Source organism: Arachis hypogaea, chromosome 16, assembly GCF_003086295.3.
Source record: "Arachis hypogaea cultivar Tifrunner chromosome 16, arahy.Tifrunner.gnm2.J5K5, whole genome shotgun sequence".
In the NCBI taxonomy this organism is placed as follows: Eukaryota; Viridiplantae; Streptophyta; class Magnoliopsida; order Fabales; family Fabaceae; genus Arachis; species Arachis hypogaea.
The window spans coordinates 84,252,560-84,273,214 of NC_092051.1; the positions used below are offsets into that span (position 1 = coordinate 84,252,560).

Sequence of the window (20,655 nt, forward strand, 5' to 3'; positions counted from 1 at the left end):
AGTTGCTCATGTTCTTTAGAGAAATCTTTGAGGAAAAAAAAAACAAAAATAGCCTGAAGTAGAGAAGATCTTCCAAAATGTCTACCGCCCCTCCTTAAAATCTAACCCTAATGAAATTCAAATTCAAAACTTAAACAGAATCCAAATTAAAATAAATCAAATCTAACTAATTAATGATTGCCTCCATCGAAGCTTTCAATCTTATCTTCTTGCAAATCCTTAATAAATGTTGTGATTAGTGGGATTTTAAGTTGATCTTTGAATTGACCAAGCGAATAATGAAAAATTGGAGGACTTGTGGCAAGATTAAGGCCCCTGGGAAGTGTCCATAACCCCACATTGTATATGAAAGATTCACGTACAATGTGAAGCCAATTCCTAATTCAAATTGTTCCTTGGATAGCCCACGTTGCACGTGAACAAATCCACGTTGTACATGGTCTTGAAATCCTTCAATTGCTTCCTCTATTTAGCCCTTGGCATTGTACGTACAAAATTTCACGTACTACGTGAACTGGGTGTTGTGCGTACGCATGCTTCATGCATACGCTTGATGCCCAAAATCTTGTGTAATCCGTATATTTGAGTATTCAACAGCATTGGTTTGAGCGACTAGAAATAAGACCATGAAGAAGAGCCATGTAAACTTCTTGTGTCTATTTTCCATGTAGGAAAGAATTATTCAAGTCCAGGTGGTGAATTGACCGTTTCTTAACTGAAGGCAGAGCTAATACAATTTTGATTGTTGTTCACTACCAAAAAAAAATATCTTAAAAAAGTCCACACCCTCTATTTGAGCAAAGTCTTTGGCCATAAGGCGAGCTTATATCGCTCAATGGAACCGTTAAGACACCATTTTCTCTTGTAAATCCACCTACATCAGATGAAATTTACATTAGGGGGATGATCAACTAAACACCAACTCTGGTTTAACTCCAAAGCAAATAATTCATCTAATCTCTCATAGCATTATGCCAATAGGATAACATATTTGCTTCCTGAAAAGACTTTGGCTCATAGTCAGAGTGCAAGGATAATATAAAATAACGATGGGAAGGTTGGGGTGATGCTCAGATGCAGGACAGGTAGGAGAAGAGGGACTTGATGGAGTCACTAAAAGCAGAAGAGGGCTAGTAAGGGATGATGACTCGGTTGTGGTGGGTATTAGGTGAAGAGAGGATGGAGTAATGGAATGTAATTATTGGAGGTTTGTTGGTTCAATGGGCAGGAAAAAACGGATATTCTTTTGTGTTGTTGAGCTGATGGTGGGTTTAAAAGAATGGTTGGGCTAGATAAATTATGAAGAAAAATATTTCTATGAAAGAAAAAAGAAGACTCATGAAATTCAACATTTTCTAAAAACATTAATTTTCAAGCGATACACCACCACGATCTTTGCCAAGTTAAAACTCAAAATCTCCGCGAGCGGGATGAAACCATCATCCTCGCTAAACCTGGAGCAAGTGGAACCACGCCACTGCATCTACCTAAGCAAGTACATCTCAACCACATCGTGGAACAAGTAGAATTACTCTACTGCATCTACCCAGGTAGGTACATCTCAATTCAAAGTTTATTCTATTATCGACTTCCTTCTCAATTGCATTTCTTTCCGTTCATAATCAAAATCATCATTAGTCATCACCATATCTCATTCATACTCAATCATCTTCCTCTCACATTCTTATAATCATCCTCGTTATGTCTTAATCATAAACTATTATCATCATATCTCATTCATACTCAATCATCTTCCTTATCCTACCTTAAACATAAACTGTCATCCTCATGTCTTAATCTCATTCAATCTTATTTCTAGCTCTTTTATCCTCTGTTCCACTGACTTTAGACTCATAATAGGGTTTACAGAAATTTAGAAGGCTCGAAGAATGGTTAAAAACACAAAAAAAATACATTTTCTGCAAAATTGGGTGGTCATGCGTACACATGGCTCCCCCGCACGCATGAGTTGAAAATTGGAAAAGTCGCTTACGCGGACCACCCTCTACATATGCATGCGTGTCAAAAAGACATGGTCGCACACATGAGCCACGTTCACATATGGGAGAGCACTTGGCCGAGCCAAACGCTCGCGTACGCATGATGTTTTCACGTATGCATGCATACCTGGTTTTCAAAAAGCTGATATGGTGCAGAATTCAATTTTTATCAAAAACTTCAAATACGCATAACTTTTTTGTTAAAAATAATTTTTCAACCATTCATGAACCATTGGAAGACCATTGAATAAAATTTCATAAAAATATAATTTCAATAAATTTTCAACTCCGAGGACTCGGTTACGGTCCGCCAAAGTTGGTCAAAAATTCATTTGACCTAAAAATAGAATTTGCCAAATTTCAAAGAATTTACAATCCAAACTAGTTCAAAACCATACCAATTCACTTCTAACCAATCTCAAGATATATTTTCTTCATCCTCTACCTTTCTATCTATTCAATGTAATAATCTCCATTCACAATTCACCAATCCTTAACTTATCAACAATCAATTTCAACAAATACTAACCCAATTACAACCACATCAAATTCTCATCAATTCAATTCATCACACTTACCAAACTCACATTTCCCAGCCTCAGGCCCAAAATCCACAGCCTCCAGTCCAAATTTCATCAATTCATAAATTCATAAAATCATAAATCATAAACAATCAATCAACAATTCATCAATTCATCATTCTCAATCACCAAGCTCATATCACTTTCTTTTAAAATTATTTACTTCTAAGTAACTCATACCACATTCTTACAACTCAAACAACCAATTACCAATTCAAAATCAAAATTAATACTTCATCAATTACAACATTTAATTCCATCCAATCCTACAATTTAATCATATTCCTAGGGGCATCTAGCCTAGGACTTCATGTCATATTCCAAGGAATTTAAATAAAACTTAAACCATACCTTAGCTAATTTTTCTCTAAGCTTAAAACTACCAAAAGGACTTCTTCCTCTTAAGCTTTCAAGTTCAGCCACAAGAGTCCAACTCCAAGCAATCCAATTAACTAAATCAACATACATTCAATCTAAAATTCATACATTGTACCAAAATCAAGCACTAAAGTTTATCAAATTCAACTAACCACAGGAATTTAGCAACTTTTTACCTTATCCACTCGAATTTGGGGTGGAACTCACTTGGAATCCACACTAGAGTACCTCTAAAGAATCAAAATTCTAATATCTTAACACCCTCAAAACAAAAAATGTGAATTACTAGAGAAAAGAAAACTTGGAAAAAATTTTAGAGTTTCTTATCACAAGGCTTAGATAGAATTGAAGAGGATTTCGAGACAGACAAGTGGCCGAAACGGCTCGTCAATCGAAATTTCGGATCAAAAGTTATAAGTGATTGAAATTTGAAGTGAATAGTGCTCTAGGTTTTGGTTCTTCCCCTTTTCTCCCTTCACTTCCACGAACTCTCTTTCTCACTTTGATGATAATGAGTTGAATTTTTTGTGTTGTGGGGTATTTATACTGGGGACTTGGGCTTACTTGGGCCGGTTCACTCGATTTAGCCCGTTAGCCTAACTTTTGGCTAAAACCTAGTGTTTTAATTCGTATTTTAATTATTTTTACTTTTCCAATAATGAATTTTGATTTCTTAGTTCTCTTCACTCAGAATTAATTATCTCACTTAAAATGTCAGACAAACTTAAGCCAGTACTATCGGTTAAGTTACCAATATGTGTTTTTCCACAAAAAAATTATATTTTTCCTCTCGGAAAAATTTTTCGAATCGAAATATCATCGTTAAAATTTTAAATTCCTAACTTTAAATTTTTGACTCTGTCCAGGCACATTTTAACTATTTTAATTTAATGATTAATTATCCAAATAATCCTTTTATAATTTTTTCCGGGTCTTACATCCTACCCACCTAATTAAAAATTTTACCCTCAAAATTTAGTTGCCTCAATCTCTCTTTCAAGTAATGACATATCTTTGTCATTCCTTGGATAAATTAAAAATCTGCTCTTGTGAGCTTCAGACAATATCTCATTTTTGCAAGTGTTCCCTATACTTGATATGCAATCTCTCTCCTTACACCTTCGAACTCCTTCTCGATTCTTCTTAATCTCTTCTTGTTTTCTTTGTCCCACAAACCTTAACATCTTCTATAGATCCTCACTTTCTTCATGTGCTTTCTGACTATCATTCTTAAGATCACTTGTGATTTGTAACTTATTCAAACTTACACATTCGGCCATATCCTCCACTCCTAACCTCAGATCCGCAAACTTATTTAATAACTCTTATTTCTAGAGCATCCTCCAAGCCACACTCAAGGACTTCCTACTCAAAATATCTGTCACTACATTTAGCTTTCCAGGGTGATAATTCAAGTTAAGTCCTAGTCTCTCACTAAACCCTTACTCCATACAGGTAAAGCCTCTAAATCCTCAAAGCAAACACAACAGCCGCTAGCCCCAAGTCATGCGTAAAAAAGTTCACTTCATGACGTCTCAGATACCATGAGGCATAAGCCACCATGTTCCGATGTTACATCAATATGCAAACTAAACCCTTAATAATGCATCGCAGAAATCGCTGAGTGGTTCGTTAAGTTCAAGTAACACGAGTACTGGCGCTATAGTTAATTTTCTCCTTCATGTTTGAAAACTCTCCTCACAGTTGGTCGTACACACCAACGGTGTATCCTTGCGAATCAATTTGCAAAATTCAAAGCTTCACAACTCCTCATGATGTCACATACGCACAGTTTTATCTTCTGCCTTCATAAGTCGTGTTCTAACGTGTCGAGAGTTACATCTAGGATTTGTACACGACGCTGAAACAAGCTCGAGTTTATTTCGAAAGTGTAACACCCTAATTAGCCTAAACTTTACCTTGTATCATAAAGCAAAGGATAATCAGATATTACGACAGTTCTAAGCTCATACATATAATATATAGAAAGAATAGTATAGTCTAGAAGCCCGATGAAGGATATAGCTCAAAAACAGGATTCGAAAAGCGCTAACGTACTATCGAAGCTACTAACTTAAGGTACAAGAAACAGATATAAGATACCAAAAGATAAGTATATGTAATATCATATTAAACTAGCCACGACTCGCGGAGTTTCAGTCGGCTAGCTATTTACAGACCAAAAAGAACCAGACAGTAAAAACAGCTTATACAATTTTGTTCTCTCAAATACAAGCCTCTAGGCAAAACAAAATACAAATGTGAGAGTCATATACAAAATAAGCCAAAAAGACTCAAAAAGATATCCGGATCCTCCGCTTTTGTCACCAACCAGACAACTCACCGAGGTGGGTTGCGACCTGCATCTGAAAAAATACAACAGAATATAGTATGAGAACTGGAGCTTCTCAGTATGATAACAGTGCCCAGTGATGTAGGATATAAGAGCCCGGGACACCAAAGGCAATCTTAGATTCCATATTCATCACAAGAATTCAAACTTAAAACATACTAAAACAGATAAGCATAGTTATAAAAACCTTAACATAAATAAACCGGGTAATCTATCCTAGGAGATTTCTACTCTAACCAAACACCGTTATCCCACAGCCTTCACCAACCTATCCTCCATGTGCCCATTGCCACCGCCTTCCGAACCTCCTCAATCCCAGTAGAAAACACAATTATATACAATGCAAGTAAAACACAAGTATTGGCATATAAGGCAATTAATTCAAATAGCAATTAGGCATGTTATACAAATAGGCAAGCCATTACAAGTAGTCAAAGCAAACAAATAGATAGAAAATGCATATGATGAATGCCTGTCCTACTGGCTGTGATATCACATTGTCGGTTCAACTGCCAACCCGACACATCTCCATGGAGACGTCACCCTTCGGAATCCTCATATGGGAACCCTCGAGATATAGTGCTCGGATTACTGTCCAGGATTTTGTGCTTGCACGCTCTATTCATTCAAAGGGATGCGAGCGGGATACTCTTGCCACAGACCTCACATCTCAACGCAAGCGGGATGTGATGTGCGGAAAACGATCCGACACAAAACTCACCGGCAAGTGCACCGGGTTGCATCAAGTAATAATAACTCACGGGAGTGAGGTCGATCCCACAGGGATTGAAGGATTGAGCAATTTTAGTTTAATGGTTGATTTAGTCAAGCGAATCAAGATTTGGTTGAGAGATTTGTGATTTGCAGAATTTGAATTGCATAGAAAGTAAAGGGAATGGGTAAATTGCATGAAATTAAAGAGAACTGAAATTTAAAGTGCTGAATCTTAAAGAACAAGAAATTAAATGGCAGAAACTTAGAACGCAAGAAATGTAAATTGCAGAATCTTAAAGTGAAAGAAATGTAAATGGCTTGAATTGTAAAGGGAATTGGGAATTGGATTTGCAGAAATTAAACAAGGAAAAAATTAAATTCAACAAACAGAGAAATAGAAGATGACTTGGATTGAATCGGATCTAAAAACAGAATTGTAAATGAGCATGAAAAGCGTTAAACAGAGAAAGTAAAATGAGAATTCAGATCTCTGGACTCAAGAGACTAGATAACCAAGTCTAGATCTCAATGCCTTCCTAGATCCAACAAGAACAATTGCAAAGGAATTGTAAATTGTAAATTGCAGAGAAAGTAGAAGACAGAAGCAATTAACCAAAATGGAAATTCAATTATGCAGTAAAATGAAACAGAGAGATCTCAGGATGAGATTGAAATAGATTTCCTTCAATTCTCCAACCCAAGATCCAAGACAAGGAAAGTAAAGAGTGCTGGGCAAGAACAAGGAAGAAGAGAGATCAATTCTCCTCCCAAATTCTCTTGAATTAAAACAACAATGCCAAGAAATGTAAAGTGAGCTCTCTACTAAGTGTCCTAATCAAAACCGAAAAGAAAAGCTCCCCAAAAACTTAAATCCTATGCTATTTATACACTTTCTTCAAATGGTATTCAAGCCTTCAATTTGGCCTTTGCTCTTGATGGAATTGGGTTGATAGAGGCCTTGGTTGATTGCTCTTGGAGTTTGGAGAAGGACCGAAGTGAATCGGGTTTGGAATCATGTAAGCTTGAGTAAAAGTTTGAGTAAAAGTTTGAGGCAAACTTTTACTCAAACTTTTCATATCAGCCACCCCATCCTTGATGCTACCAACGTTTGAGCCAAAGTTTGGGGTCAAACTTTTGCTCAAACGTTGGCTCCCCCTTGCACACTCATGGCGCCAACGTTTGCCAAAAAGTTTGAGCAAACGTTGGCGCAAGCTTTTGCTCTCCAGGGTGTGTTGTTCATGGCGCCAACGTTTGCCAAAAAGTTTGAGGCAAACGTTGGCGTAAACTTTTGCTCTCCAGGGTGTTGATTTGTGATGCCAAAAGTTTGCCAAAAAGTTTGAGGCAAACTTTTGCTCAAGCTTTTTGCCCAAAAGTTTGCACAAAAGTTTGAGGCAAACTTTTGGTCAAGCTTTTTGCTCCCTGGTTCGTTTTCACTTATTCCAAAAGTTTGAGCTAAAGTTTGAGGCAAACTTTTGCTCAAACTTTTTGTCCTCTCTTCCTCCTAGCCATTCCTTCTTCCTTCAACCTTTCTCCAAGCTTTCTTCACCTATCATTAATAAACCAAACACATCAAAGCTATGCTCAAAATCATGAGATATTCATTCTTTCATAATATGTGACAATTATAGCATAAAACCTCATGAAATTGCATTAATTCATCTATGGTTGATTAAATCAAAGGAAGCATGAAAATCTACCCAATTGGCTTGCTTATGGCTCAAGAAAGTGCATAAATCAATTGAAAATAAAAGAAAAAGGCTAGTGAAACTAGGCTAAGATGACTTGTCATCACAACACCAAACTTAAAGCTTGCTTGTCCCCAAGCAAGAAAAGATTTATTGAGAAGAAAGAATGAAATGGAAGAGGAAGTTCATGCTAGTAGAGTGTTATTGGTAGTTCATGGGATTTTATGTGGATATGTAAACACTCACTTCTTATTGACTCTTAAGCCTAGAAAGTCTCCTTCAAGCTTCAAGTAACATACTGCTATGACCTCTCATTATTCCTTTATCCTTGGCTATTATTTTGTTCATAAGCTTTATTTGAGTGTCATGTGTAGCAAGTTCATTTTCTTTTCTTTATACTTGACACATTATTCACTATAGACACTTGGCTCACATTCCTTCTTAAAACATTGATGCCCAGCACCTCTTTGGGCTACTAAATGCCTTGTAGTTAGGTTGCTCTTGATAGTGGACTTTCAGCTGATGATCCCGGGTTAGTTAACCCAAGTCACCAAGTGTTGATGCACTCCAAAGAGCTTAAAAATCCAAGCAGATCCTAGTACAAAGACACCACAGGCATATATTCTAAGGTTCAAGCTATTGGTGTCTAGCTTTGTTTCTTTTTGTTTTTCTTTTGTTCTGTTGCCATTTTTGGATTTTCTTCTCTCTTTTTGTTTTTGTTTTTGTTTTTCTTTCTAACCAAGAATTTTTTTATTTGATTGAGATTCATAGACAGTAGGCCACTTTCTACTTAGAGGGAGACATCCTAGTTCTTTTATTCACTAAAAGTGAGCTATTATACAATCACACACACATACCACCACTTACTTTTATTATACTTCTATCTAACAGAAAACTATCTCACTTCACTTTCAAACATTTCTTTTATTGAATTGAAGATGCAGGGGACAAAGCATGCTTTTTGTTCAGTGAAAGTAAACATACAAGCACACACATAGGCTAGCTTACTTATTTTAAGAGTGATTCTACTTGTACTAGATGAACACTTTAGCAAGACACAAGTCAAAGCATTTTTCAACAGTAAGAGTTAAGTGTAGATACCACCTATTGGTTTGCAGTTCCTTTGTTCTTCCTTCTGTTGTGCCCTTTTGAGTTATGATGCATAGTGTCTTCAAATTGTAGTGAGTTCCCTGCATTCTCAAAAGTTGCTTGCTTCTCAAGCCCTTAGGTGACTGGTTAGTATGCATGAATTGAGTGTGGCTTCTGGGTTTGATTTGGTGTGGGAACACCAAACTTAATTCCTTGCCACTTCCTCTGATGCAACAGGTTGACTATATGTAAAATCTTGTTTCCTTACTAAAGGTTATAAAATTAAAACTAGAAATCAGTTAAGTAAGTGAATAACCTGTTTGATTGCTTAGAGCTAGTATTGTGCAGGAGGTGAGAATGTGCTTTTCAAATGAGGTTTTGGTGGAACACCAAACTTAGAATCCTTCATTCTCCCTTAAATTGTTTTGGTGTGCAACACCAAACTTAGCTCCTTGCAATACATACCAATTATTCAACATTTTTATTGAAAAGGCTATGAAAAGAAAACTACCTCAGGTTGGGTTGCCTCCCAACAAGCGCCTCTTTATTGTCACTAGCTTGACATTGGAGCTTTCTTTTATGGTGGTTGAGGATTGTAGTGCCTCAACTTGTCTCCCCTGACTGTGATCCTCCTCTTTGTTCTCTGGTGTTCAATTTTAGCATGTTCCAACGAGAGTATGTTGCTGACAGTGTAATAGTCAACAGTCTGTTGGATTGCTCCCAGTTGTTGATATATCAATTGCACTTTGTCACCTTTGGAAAGCCCCTCTGTTGGAATCTTCCTATTCTTCCAACCCCTTTTTGTTTTGTTTCTGCGTTTCATCCCCTTTTTTGTTGATCTTTCTTTTATGGCTGTAGGCTTACCTTGGGGATTTCTCTCTTCAGTGGCTAATACTCAAATATCCTCTTGGACTTTTTCATCCTTCTGTACAATCTTCTGCCTTGGGATATTGTTGTGAATCACCTTGTCAATTTCCATAGAGTCCTTCCTCTTATTACTAAACTGGGCTTCTGGTAATACCTTCAGAGTGACACTCTCATCATGCATCCTGAGAGTTAGTTCTCCTTGCTCTATGTCTATGATAGCTCTAGCAGTGGCCAAGAATGGCCTTCCCAGTATAATAGAGTCACCATCATCCCCATCTGAATCTAGAACCACAAAATCTGCAGGGTATATGAAATTGTCCACCTTGACCAGAAGGTTTTCAATCATACCCCTGGGGTATACCGTTGACTTATCTACTAGCTCTAGAGATATCTGTACCGGTTTAACTTCCTCTATACGCAGCATTTTCACCAAGGAGGATGGTATTAAGTTGATACTTGCTCCTAGATCGCACATTGCTTTAGTGATGGTTAATTCCCCAATGGTGCAAGGCAGCAAGAAGCTCCCTGGGTCCTCAAGCTTCGGAGGAAGCCCTTTTTGAATCAAGGCCCTGCATTCCTCAGTAAGCAGTATGGTTTCTTTCTCATCCCAACTTCTTTTCTTATTGATAAGCTCCTTCAAAAACTTGGCATACAGAGGCATTTGCTCAAGTGCTTCAGCCAAGGGAATATTGATCTCCAGCTTCTTGAGAGTCTCAAGGAACTTATGAAAATGTTGGTCCTTAGCCTCTTTGTTGAACTTCTGGGGATATGGCAGTGGAGGTGTGATGCTCTTTCCTACTTGCTGCTGTCCCTAAATCACTTCTTTTGAACTGTGTGACTGGTTATCCTTCTCTTTGAGTTTCTCAGTGCTCTTGTTTGGCATCACAACTTGATTCTTGGCTTCATCTTCCTTTGTTTGCTCCTCATCTTCTATTGGCCTTTTGCTGCTCTCTGCTTGCTTCTTTGTAATGTCATTGTTGCTCATCAATGTTCTCCCACTCCTTAATTGTATTGCCTTGCATTCTTCCTTAGAATTTGGGATTGTGTCACTCGGTAGTGAGCTTGAAGGTCTCTCAACAGAAATCTGTTTGGAGATTTGCCCAATTTGCCTCTCTAGGCTCTTCAAGGAGGCTTCATGGTTCTTGGTTGTCATTTCCTGGTGTTTCAACATTTTGTCTATCAAGATCTCCAAGTTAGTGAGTCTTTGAGATTCAGGCGATGCTTGTGGTGGGTTGTGAGATGTGGATGGTGGATGGTAGGCATTTTGGTTGGTGGGTTGGTTATTGGATTGGTACTGGTTGGGTTGGGGTAGTTGTTTTGAGGTTTTCTGTAGGGGTTCTGGTTAGTTTGCTGCTGGTTGTGGTTTTGGTTGCTTCTTGGGTTGTTTTGGTTTGAGTTCCTCTGCCATGGTTGTTGGTTTTGGGTGTGATTATCTCCCCATCTGAGGTTTGGGTGGTTCTTCCAGGATGGATTGTATGTATCACCATACACTTCATTTGGTCCTTGGTTGTGCATATACTGTACTTGCTCTTGTTGTTGTTCTTCTTGAGTTTCTTCATTTTGCCCCCATGTGGATGATGGTTGGCTTGTGTTAACTGCTGCAACTTGGAGGCTATCAATCCTCTTGGCCATTTGCTCAAATTGTTGTTGAATTTGCTGCTGCATCATCTTGTTTTGAGCCAAGATTGAGTCCACTCCTTCTAGCTCCATTACTCCTCTCCTTTGTGATGGTTGGCGATTTCTTTGATGAACAAAGAAATATTGATTGTTGGCCACCATGTCAATAAGATTTTGAGCTTCTTCTGCTGTTTTCATCAGTTGCAATGATCCTCCAGCTGAGTGGTCAAGTGATTCTTGAGCCTTTAGAGTGAGTCCTTCATAGAAGTTCTGTAGCTTGTCCCACTCAGTGAACATTTCTGGTGGACATTTCCTCAGCAGAGCCTTGTATCTCTCCTATGCTTCATACAGATTTTCAGCATCCAATTGCGTGAATGTTTTCACCTCAGTCTTCAGCCTGATGACTCTTTGAGGTGGATAGAATTTGGCCAGAAATTTAGTTATCAAGTCATCCCAGCTAGTGATGCTTCCTTGAGGAAAAGTTTCAAGCCATTGTGCGGCCTTGTCCCTTAATGAGAACGGGAACAGCAGAAGCTTGTAAGTTTCAGGATTCACGCCATTGGACTTGACAGTGTCACAAATCCTTAAGAAGGTAGATAGATGTTGATTTGGATCCGCCAATGGTCCTCCCCCAAATGAACAGTTGTTTTGGACCAATGTAATGAGTTGTGGCTTCAATTCAAAGTTATTTGCATTGACATTAGGGGTGAGAATGCTGCTTCCACAATGTCTAGCATTTGCAAAGGTATAGGAGGCCAATACTCTCCTCTGCTGTGGGTTATTGTTAACCCCTCCTCCTGGATTAGATGGATCTCCTTCCATCTCGTGATATTCTTCCTCAGATTCTTCCTCTCCAATAATATTTTTCTCTCTTTCAGCTCTGCTCAACCTTCTAAGAGTTCTCTGGTCAGTTTCAGATAAAACAGGAATGGATCTCCCTGTACCTGACATACAAATAAAACATAAGAAACACCACCAGTAACTCTTCAGTCTATTGCTAGAACGAAGTTTAGTTTAAGCAAAATTTCAAACAGTTAGCGTGTTAGTCAAAAATTAGGGAAACAGGAAATAAAAATGCTAGATCTAGATCACCACCTCACTTAATCATTGTCAATCTAATCAAATCCCCGGCAACGGCGCCAAAAACTTGATGTGCGAAAAACGATCCGACACAAAACTCACCGGCAAGTGCACCGGGTCGCATCAAGTAATAATAACTCACGGGAGTGAGGTCGATCCCACAGGGATTGAAGGATTGAGCAATTTTAGTTTAATGGTTGATTTAGTCAAGCGAATCAAGATTTGGTTGAGAGATTTGTGATTTGCAGAATTTGAATTGCATAGAAAGTAAAGGGAATGGGTAAATTGCATGAAATTAAAGAGAACTGAAATTTAAAGTGCTGAATCTTAAAGAACAAGAAATTAAATGGCAGAAACTTAGAACGCAAGAAATATAAATTGTAGAATCTTAAAGTGCAAGAAATGTAAATGGCTTGAATTGTAAAGGGAATTGGGAATTGGATTTGCAGAAATTAAACAAGGAAAAAATTAAATTCAACAAATAGAGAAATAGAAGATGACTTGGATTGAATCGGATCTAAAAACAGAATTGTAAATGAGCATGAAAAGCGTTAAACAGAGAAAGTAAAATGAGAATTCAGATCTCTGGACTCAAGAGACTAGATAACCAAGTCTAGATCTTAATGCCTTCCTAGATCCAACAAGAACAATTGCAAAGGAATTGTAAATTGTAAATTGCAGAGAAAGTAGAAGACAGAAGCAATTAACCAAAATGGAAATTCAATTATGGAGTGAAATGAAACAGAGAGATCTCAGGATGAGATTGAAACAGATTTCCTTTAATTCTCCAACCCAAGATCCAAGACAAGGAAAATGTAAAGAGTGCTGGGCAAGAACAAGGAAGAAGAGAGATCAATTCTCCTCCCAAATTCTCTTGAATTAAAACAACAATGCCAAGAAATGTAAAGTGAGCTCTCTACTAAGTGTCCTAATCAAAACCGAAAAGAAAAGCTCCCCAAAAACTTAAATCCTATGCTATTTATACACTTTCTTCAAATGGTATTCAAGCCTTCAATTGGGCCTTTGCTCTTGATGGAATTGGGTTGATAGAGGCCTTGGTTGATTGCTCTTGGAGTTTGGAGAAGGACCGAAGTGAACCGAGTTTGGAATCATGTAAGCTTGAGTAAAAGTTTGAGTAAAAGTTTGAGGCAAACTTTTACTCAAACTTTTCATATCATCCACCCCATCCTTGCTGCTACCAACGTTTGAGCCAAAGTTTGGGGTCAAACTTTTGCTCAAACGTTGGCTCCCCCTTGCACACTCATGGCGCCAACGTTTGCCAAAAAGTTTGAGGCAAACGTTGGCGCAAGCTTTTGCTCTCCAGGTTGTTCATGGCGCCAACGTTTGCCAAAAAGTTTGAGGCAAACGTTGGCGCAAACTTTTGCTCTCCAGGGTGTTGATTTGTGATGCCAAAAGTTTGCCAAAAAGTTTGAGGCAAACTTTTGCTCAAGCTTTTTGCCCAAAAGTTTGCACAAAAGTTTGAGGCAAACTTTTGGTCAAGCTTTTTGCTCCCTGGTTCGTTTTCACTTATTCCAAAAGTTTGAGCTAAAGTTTGAGGCAAACTTTTGCTCAAACTTTTTGTCCTCTCTTCCTCCTAGCCATTCCTTCTTGCTTCAACCTTTCTCCAAGCTTTCTTCACCTATCATTAATAAACCAAACACATCAAAGCTATGCTCAAAATCATGAGATATTCATTCTTTCATAATATGTGACAATTATAGCATAAAACCTCATGAAATTGCATTAATTCATCTATGGTTGATTAAATCAAAGGAAGCATGAAAATCTACCCAATTGGCTTGCTTATGGCTCAAGAAAGTGCATAAATCAATTGAAAATAAAAGAAAAAGGCTAGTGAAACTAGGCTAAGATGACTTGTCATCAGGATGAACCATCGTCCCTTACACCACCACCGCTACCTCGACAGGCGGGATCCAACCGCCGTCCCTGCCGGGCGCATAGCGTCTCATAATCTCATTATAAAATAATAGTGCAGTGGTTTTTCAGAAAACAGTTTCAATACATCAGTGATTCCTCATCACACATTCGAGTCCTCGACTCATCTCAACCACTGTCAATTCACATTTTTATTCCGAACTCAACAGTTCCTTAATTCGCATCTCATACATCAACCATTCATCACATAACATCAAACCATCCTCAACACGTCAGAAACCCAGGCCTCTATTTTCTAAATTTTCCAAATAATATCATCTAAAGCCATTAAATTCTTTCCCAATGTTATAAATGTCCAAAACTAGGCCCAAAAGTCCTAAAATAGTGCTAGAGAAGCTTTCAACCTTGTTTGGAAGGTAGAATAGTTGAAAACAAAGTAAAATTTGAGAAACAGGGCGTGTGCGTATGCACAGGGGTGTGCGTGCGCATGCCCAGAAGAGTTTTCAAAGGTGTGCGTACGCACAGGTGTCAAAATTTTTAATGTCTGGTCGCTCCCACAACCTGTGCCAGCGCCTCCAACAGATTGGCCTTCCCAACGTGTACGTACGCATAGGGCTATGCGTACGCACAGGTTGCAATTCTTCCTTGGGTATGTTCGCGCACAAGCTGTGTTAACGCTGTGCACAGACTGCCTGCCTCTGCGTGTGCATACGCACAGGTTAAAATTTTTGCAGAGTTGTGCGTGCGCACAAGGCTATGCGTGCGCACATACCAGAAATCATAAAATTCTGCAACTTTGCCGAATTTCAGATTTTTAACACCAACTTTGAATGATCATAACTTCCTTTACAAAAACCCAAATTTTACAAACTTTATATTGATTTGAAGGGTTTTCAATAAGCTTTAATTCTAAACCAATTTCAACAAATTTTGAAAATCGAGGCAAAGTTATGATCAGACAAAGTTCACCAAAAACCAACCTTTACCAAACGTTCACAATTCACCAAAGTTCTCAATTTCACAACTTAAACCAAGCAAAACCAAATAGCACCATTCCAAACCCCATTCCTCATCAAAATCCACACTCTAAGACATATTGCACCATTTTTACTACTTTTTACTTTACATTTCAACATTCTCAACCTTGAATATCAATATACAACATATCATGCAATTTCCCACCAACACATTCACAGATTCTCATTTCATCAATATCAATCTTCCTCATCAACTCATTCATACTCCATATTAATGATTAAAAATGCACATTCATACAAGTTCATCATACATCACATTTCAACATCGTTATCTTAATCAACAGTCATAACATCAACAACCCAAACAATCATCAACAACATATAAATTCCAAACATATCCTATGGGTCACTAGCCTAAGTGTCCATGAATATTATATACTACATAGAGGAAACCGATACCATACCTTGGCCAATTCTCTATATGCACCAAGACCCAAAATGAGCACAAGCAAGCTCTCAATTCCAAACCAAGCTTTCAATTCCACTTCAACAAGCACCAATATGTTCCAATATCTCCCAAACTCACAATAATCAAGCTATATACATATAAATCACCACAAATCAAACTAGGGTTCAACATAAACATAATCTCACAAAGGTTCAAGAGCTCTTACCTTTCCCAATAGCTTTGGAAGTCAAAACCCAATGCTAAGCAAGGATTAGAGTGAACCTAAACATCCAAAATCACAAAAACTCACTTAATCCCAAAGCCTTAAAACCGAAATTTTGGAGAGAAGAACTAAGAGGGATTCGAGATTTTCTTACCAGTTTCTTATATGGGTTTTGTAGAGCTCTTCACAAGGAACGCGTAGCCGTAAATGGTGCGGCGATTGGAGCTCTATAGCTCAAGATATGAGCTTGGGAAGATGATGATGAATAATGCTCAATCTCTTCTCCTCTCCCTCTTTCAATTTCTAATGTGTGTGTGTTTGTGAGAAGGTAAGGCTTCATTAAATGAACTTTATATATGTTGGGCTTGGGCCCAACTTGGGCCCGGTCCAACTCGTTAATATTTTTAGCCCGTTTGGCCCAACTTCGGGCCAAACCCTTTAAAATTAACGCCCGATTTTCCATTTCTAATGTTTTCTAAGGTTTTTGACAGTTTTCACTTCTTCTTGTGCGGTACCGAGCAGACTTGAACCGGTTCAACCGGTTCAACTACCGGTTCACGGTTTTTCACAGTTTTTCACAGGAAACACATTTTTTGACTCAGAAAGACCTACTGAGTCTAAAAAATCACCTTTAAATCCTCAAATTCTCTTTCTAACTTTTCGAAGTCTAATTTGGGCAATATATAATCACTTAATTAACCGATTGATTAGTTGCGGTTCTTACATTCTCCCCACCAAGTAAGAAATTTTGCCCTCAAAATTTGAATTACCTGAGAAATGCTCGGGGGTAATCCTTTCGCATCTCAGACTCGAATTCCCAAGTGTGCTCTTCAACCCCTGCTTGCTCCCAAGCAACTTTAACCAATGAAACTTCCTTTCCTCGCAGCTTCTTCACACTAGTGTCGTCGATCCTCACTGGTGTTACTTGGAAAGTTAAGTTCTCCCTCAACTCAACCGACTCGGGCTCCAACACATGAGCTGCATCCAACGTGTATTTACCGAGTTGTGACACGTGGAATACGTCATGCAAGTTAGACAGATGAGGTGGTAAAGCAACTTGATACGCCACCGGCCCGAATCTCTTCAGAATCTCAAACGGTCCAATGAACCTCGGATTCAACTTCTTGGTCTTTATCGCTCTTCCAATCCCAGTTATTAGTGTAACCCGCAGAAATACATGTTCTCCCACTTCAAACTCTAACGGTTTCCTTCTTTGGTCCGCATAATTCTTGTGTCGACTCTGAGCAGTTAACATCCTTGCACAAATCTTCTTAATGTTCTCAGTAGTCTCCACTATCAAATCAAGACCCAAAACACTTGCTTCACTAGATTCATACCAACAGAGTGGAGATTAGCACTTCCGTCCATGCAAGGCCTCATACGGAGCCATCCCTATGCTCGCATGAAAGCTATTTTTGTATGTAAACTCCACCAATGGCATTTAACGATCCCAACTCCCGGGTAGATCCAACACACATGCTCTCAGCATATCTTCTAATGTCTGAATAGTTCATTCCGACTGTCCATCAATTTGCGGATGATATGCGATATTGAAACATAGCTTCATACCAAAAGCTCTTTGAAAAGCTCCCCAAAACCTTGATGTGAATCGGGGATCATAGTCCGACACTATGCTCGATGGAACACCATGCAACCTTACTATCTCCTTGATATACAACCTCGCCAACTCCTCCATTGAACAACTTATTCAGATAGGCAGAAAATGAGTGGATTTGGTTAAGCGATCCACGATCACCCAAATCGTATCAAATACCGACCTTGTCCTTGGTAAACTGGTCACAAAGTCCATGAAAATTCCTTCCCACTTCCACTGAGGAATCTCAAGTGGCTGTCACATTCCCGATGATTTTTGATGTTCTATCTTCACTTTCTGACATGTCAGACACTTGGATACCACGGTTGCTACATCACCTTTCATCCCAAGCCACCAGAACATCTTCTTTATGTCATAATACATCTTCGTACTTCTGGGATGAATGGAAAACCCACTGTTGTGAGCTTCTGACAACAAATCTTGCCTCAAACTCCTAACATCTGGTATGCAAATTCTCCCCTTATAAATCCACAACCCTTCCTCATCCTTGGTGAATTCTCCAAGCCTCTTCTCACCAACTGGTTGTAACAATTGCTGAAGCTTCTGTTCATCTTGCTGAGCCTTTTGAATCTCCATCTTAAATGTACTTGAAATCTATAACTGATTCAAACAAACCCTTCCGGAAACTTCACCGATATCCAACTTAAGATCCACGAACTTATCCACTAACTCCTCTTCCTTGATCCTCATCCAAGCTATGGTTAAAGATTTCCGACTCAATGCGTCTGCAACCACATTCGCCTTGCCAAGATGATAACTCAGTTCAAAATCATAATCCTTTAGCAACTCCATCCACCTCCCCTGACGCATATTTAGCTCTTTCTGATCAAAGATGTATTTGAGACTCTTATGATCAGAAAAGACACTAAACCTCACTCCGTACAAGTGGTGCCTCCAAATCTTCAATGCAAACACAATCGCCGCTAACTCCAAGTCATGAGTTGGGTAATTTAGCTCATGTGGTCTCAGCTGGCGCGATGCGTAAGCCACCACATTCTGGTGTTTCATCAACACGCAACCCAAACCCTTCAAGAAAGCATCACAGTATACTTCGAATGGTTCATGCGGTTCTGGCAAGATTAAAACAGGTGCTGAAGTTAGCTTTTGCTTCAAAGTCTGAAAACTCTCTTCAAACTCCAACGTCCAAACAAAAGGCGCTTCTTTCCTTGTTATTTATTCATCGGTAGTGCAATCCGGGAAAACCCTTCAATAAATCTCCGGTAATATCCGTCTAAGCCCAGAAAGCTCCTGACTTCTGTCACAGTCGTCGATCTTTCCCATTTCATTACTGCTTCTACCTTCGAAGGATCTACGACTATCCCTTCTTTGCTCACCACGTGACCTCGGAACCTTACTTCGTCCTTCCAGAACTCGCACTTCGATAACTTATCATACAATTTCTGCTCCTTTAAGATTTGCAACACAATCCTCAAGTGTTCCTCATGCTCCTTTGCCATCTTAGAGTAAACTAAGATGTCGTCTATGAAAACCACCACGAATTTGTCCAAAAAGGGATGAAACACTCTGTTCATGTAATCCATGAAAACAGCAGGTGCATTCGTTAACCCAAAGGACATCACCGCAAACTCGTAGTGTCTATAGCGCGTCCTGAACGTAGTCTTAGGGATATCATCCTCTTTCACCCTTATTTGATGGTAACCGGATCTCAACTCGATCTTGGAAAACATACTAGCTCCTTGCAGTTGATCCATCAAGTCATCTATCCTTGGCAGTGGGTACTTGTTCTTCATAGTCACTTTGTTCAACTGTCGATGATCCACACACAGTCACATCCTCCATCCTTCTTCTTTACCAATAAAATTGGCACTCCCAACAGTGATACACTTGGTCGAATGAACCTCTTGTTCAGAAGCAGTTCCAACTGAGTCTTTAACTCTGCTAGCTCTATCGGAGCCATTTTATACGATACAATTGACACTGGTCTGGCTCCCCGGCACCAATTCAATCGTAAATTCAATTTCCCTTTGAGGTGGGAATTCAGGGATATCTTCCGGGAACACCTCCGGAAAATCTCTAACCACCGGTATCTTATCTAAGTTCTGGGCATCACCCAATGCATTAGAAGCCAACAGAATATAACCCTAACACTCTTCCCCACTACAATGCACCATTACAGAGTTCAGGTAATACCCTGCAGCTACCACTGCTCCATTTTCTCCTTCCGGCATAAATCGAATTGACCGCTCAAAGCAATCCAACAAAACTCGGTTCTTTGAAAACCAATCAAATCCCAAAATCATCTCCAATCCAATCATTGGCAAACAGATCAAATCATGCACAAAGTCTCTACCCTTGAGCTTGAAACCATTTTGGCTACACCTTGACCTAGTCATAACCGTCTGATGCAGAGTATGTACATGCAGATCAAACACTAACTCTGACACTTTCAAACCTAGTTCCTCAACCTTAGCAAACAAAATAAATGAATGTGATGCTCCAGTATCATATAATGCAACTAAGGATTTATCACCAATTAGACATATACCTCTCATCAACGGATCTACCTTGGAAGCATCCTTGGTATTCACAGCAAACACTCGCCCCTGGTGCTGACTCTGACCCGCACTTTGGTTCTTCCCACGGGTGCAATCCTTCGCAAAATGACCAGGCAAGCCATAGTTGAAGCACCACCTATACCAATCTTGCAAGAGTCATATAGATGAAAATGTCCACAATGCACACAAGTCAAAACCTCCTTCTCTCTTGAAGCTTTGTCCTCTAGGATGGAAATACTTGCCGCGTCCTCGACTAGAACTCCCTCCGTGAGTTTCCTTGGATGAAGCTACCGTCTTGGCATACTCCTCAACCACCCTTGCTTTGTTCACTAAGTCGGAGAAGACATGGATCTCCATAGGAGCCATAGCAGTCATAATGCTATCCTTCAAACCCCTCTGCTACTTGATGCACTTCCAGCTCTTGTAGGTCTCTGGGGCACCCTGACATACCCTTGAAAATCTACAAAGCTCCTCAAACTTGTTGGTGTAGTCCGCCACAGATAGGGAACCTTGCGTCAACTACATCAGTTCCATCTCCTTCGCTTCCCTTGCAAACTCAGGAAAATACTTCTTATAAAAGGCCGTTTGGAATACGTCCCATGGAACATCGACATTC

General features: G+C 39.2%; 1 protein-coding gene across 1 annotated transcript; it reads right to left on the minus strand.

Annotated features, from left to right (window-relative positions):
• Nucleotides 1–19,625: 19,625 nt before the first annotated feature.
• On the minus strand, nucleotides 19,626–20,414 carry LOC112757198 (uncharacterized). The gene is made up of 2 exons (XM_025805808.1): nucleotides 20,278–20,414; nucleotides 19,626–20,175 (listed from the first exon to the last, which is right to left on the minus strand). Exons 1-2 carry the CDS (start codon nucleotides 20,412–20,414, stop codon nucleotides 19,626–19,628), a joined length of 687 nt encoding a protein of 228 aa, XP_025661593.1.
• Between the last annotated feature and the right edge of the window lie 241 nt (nucleotides 20,415–20,655).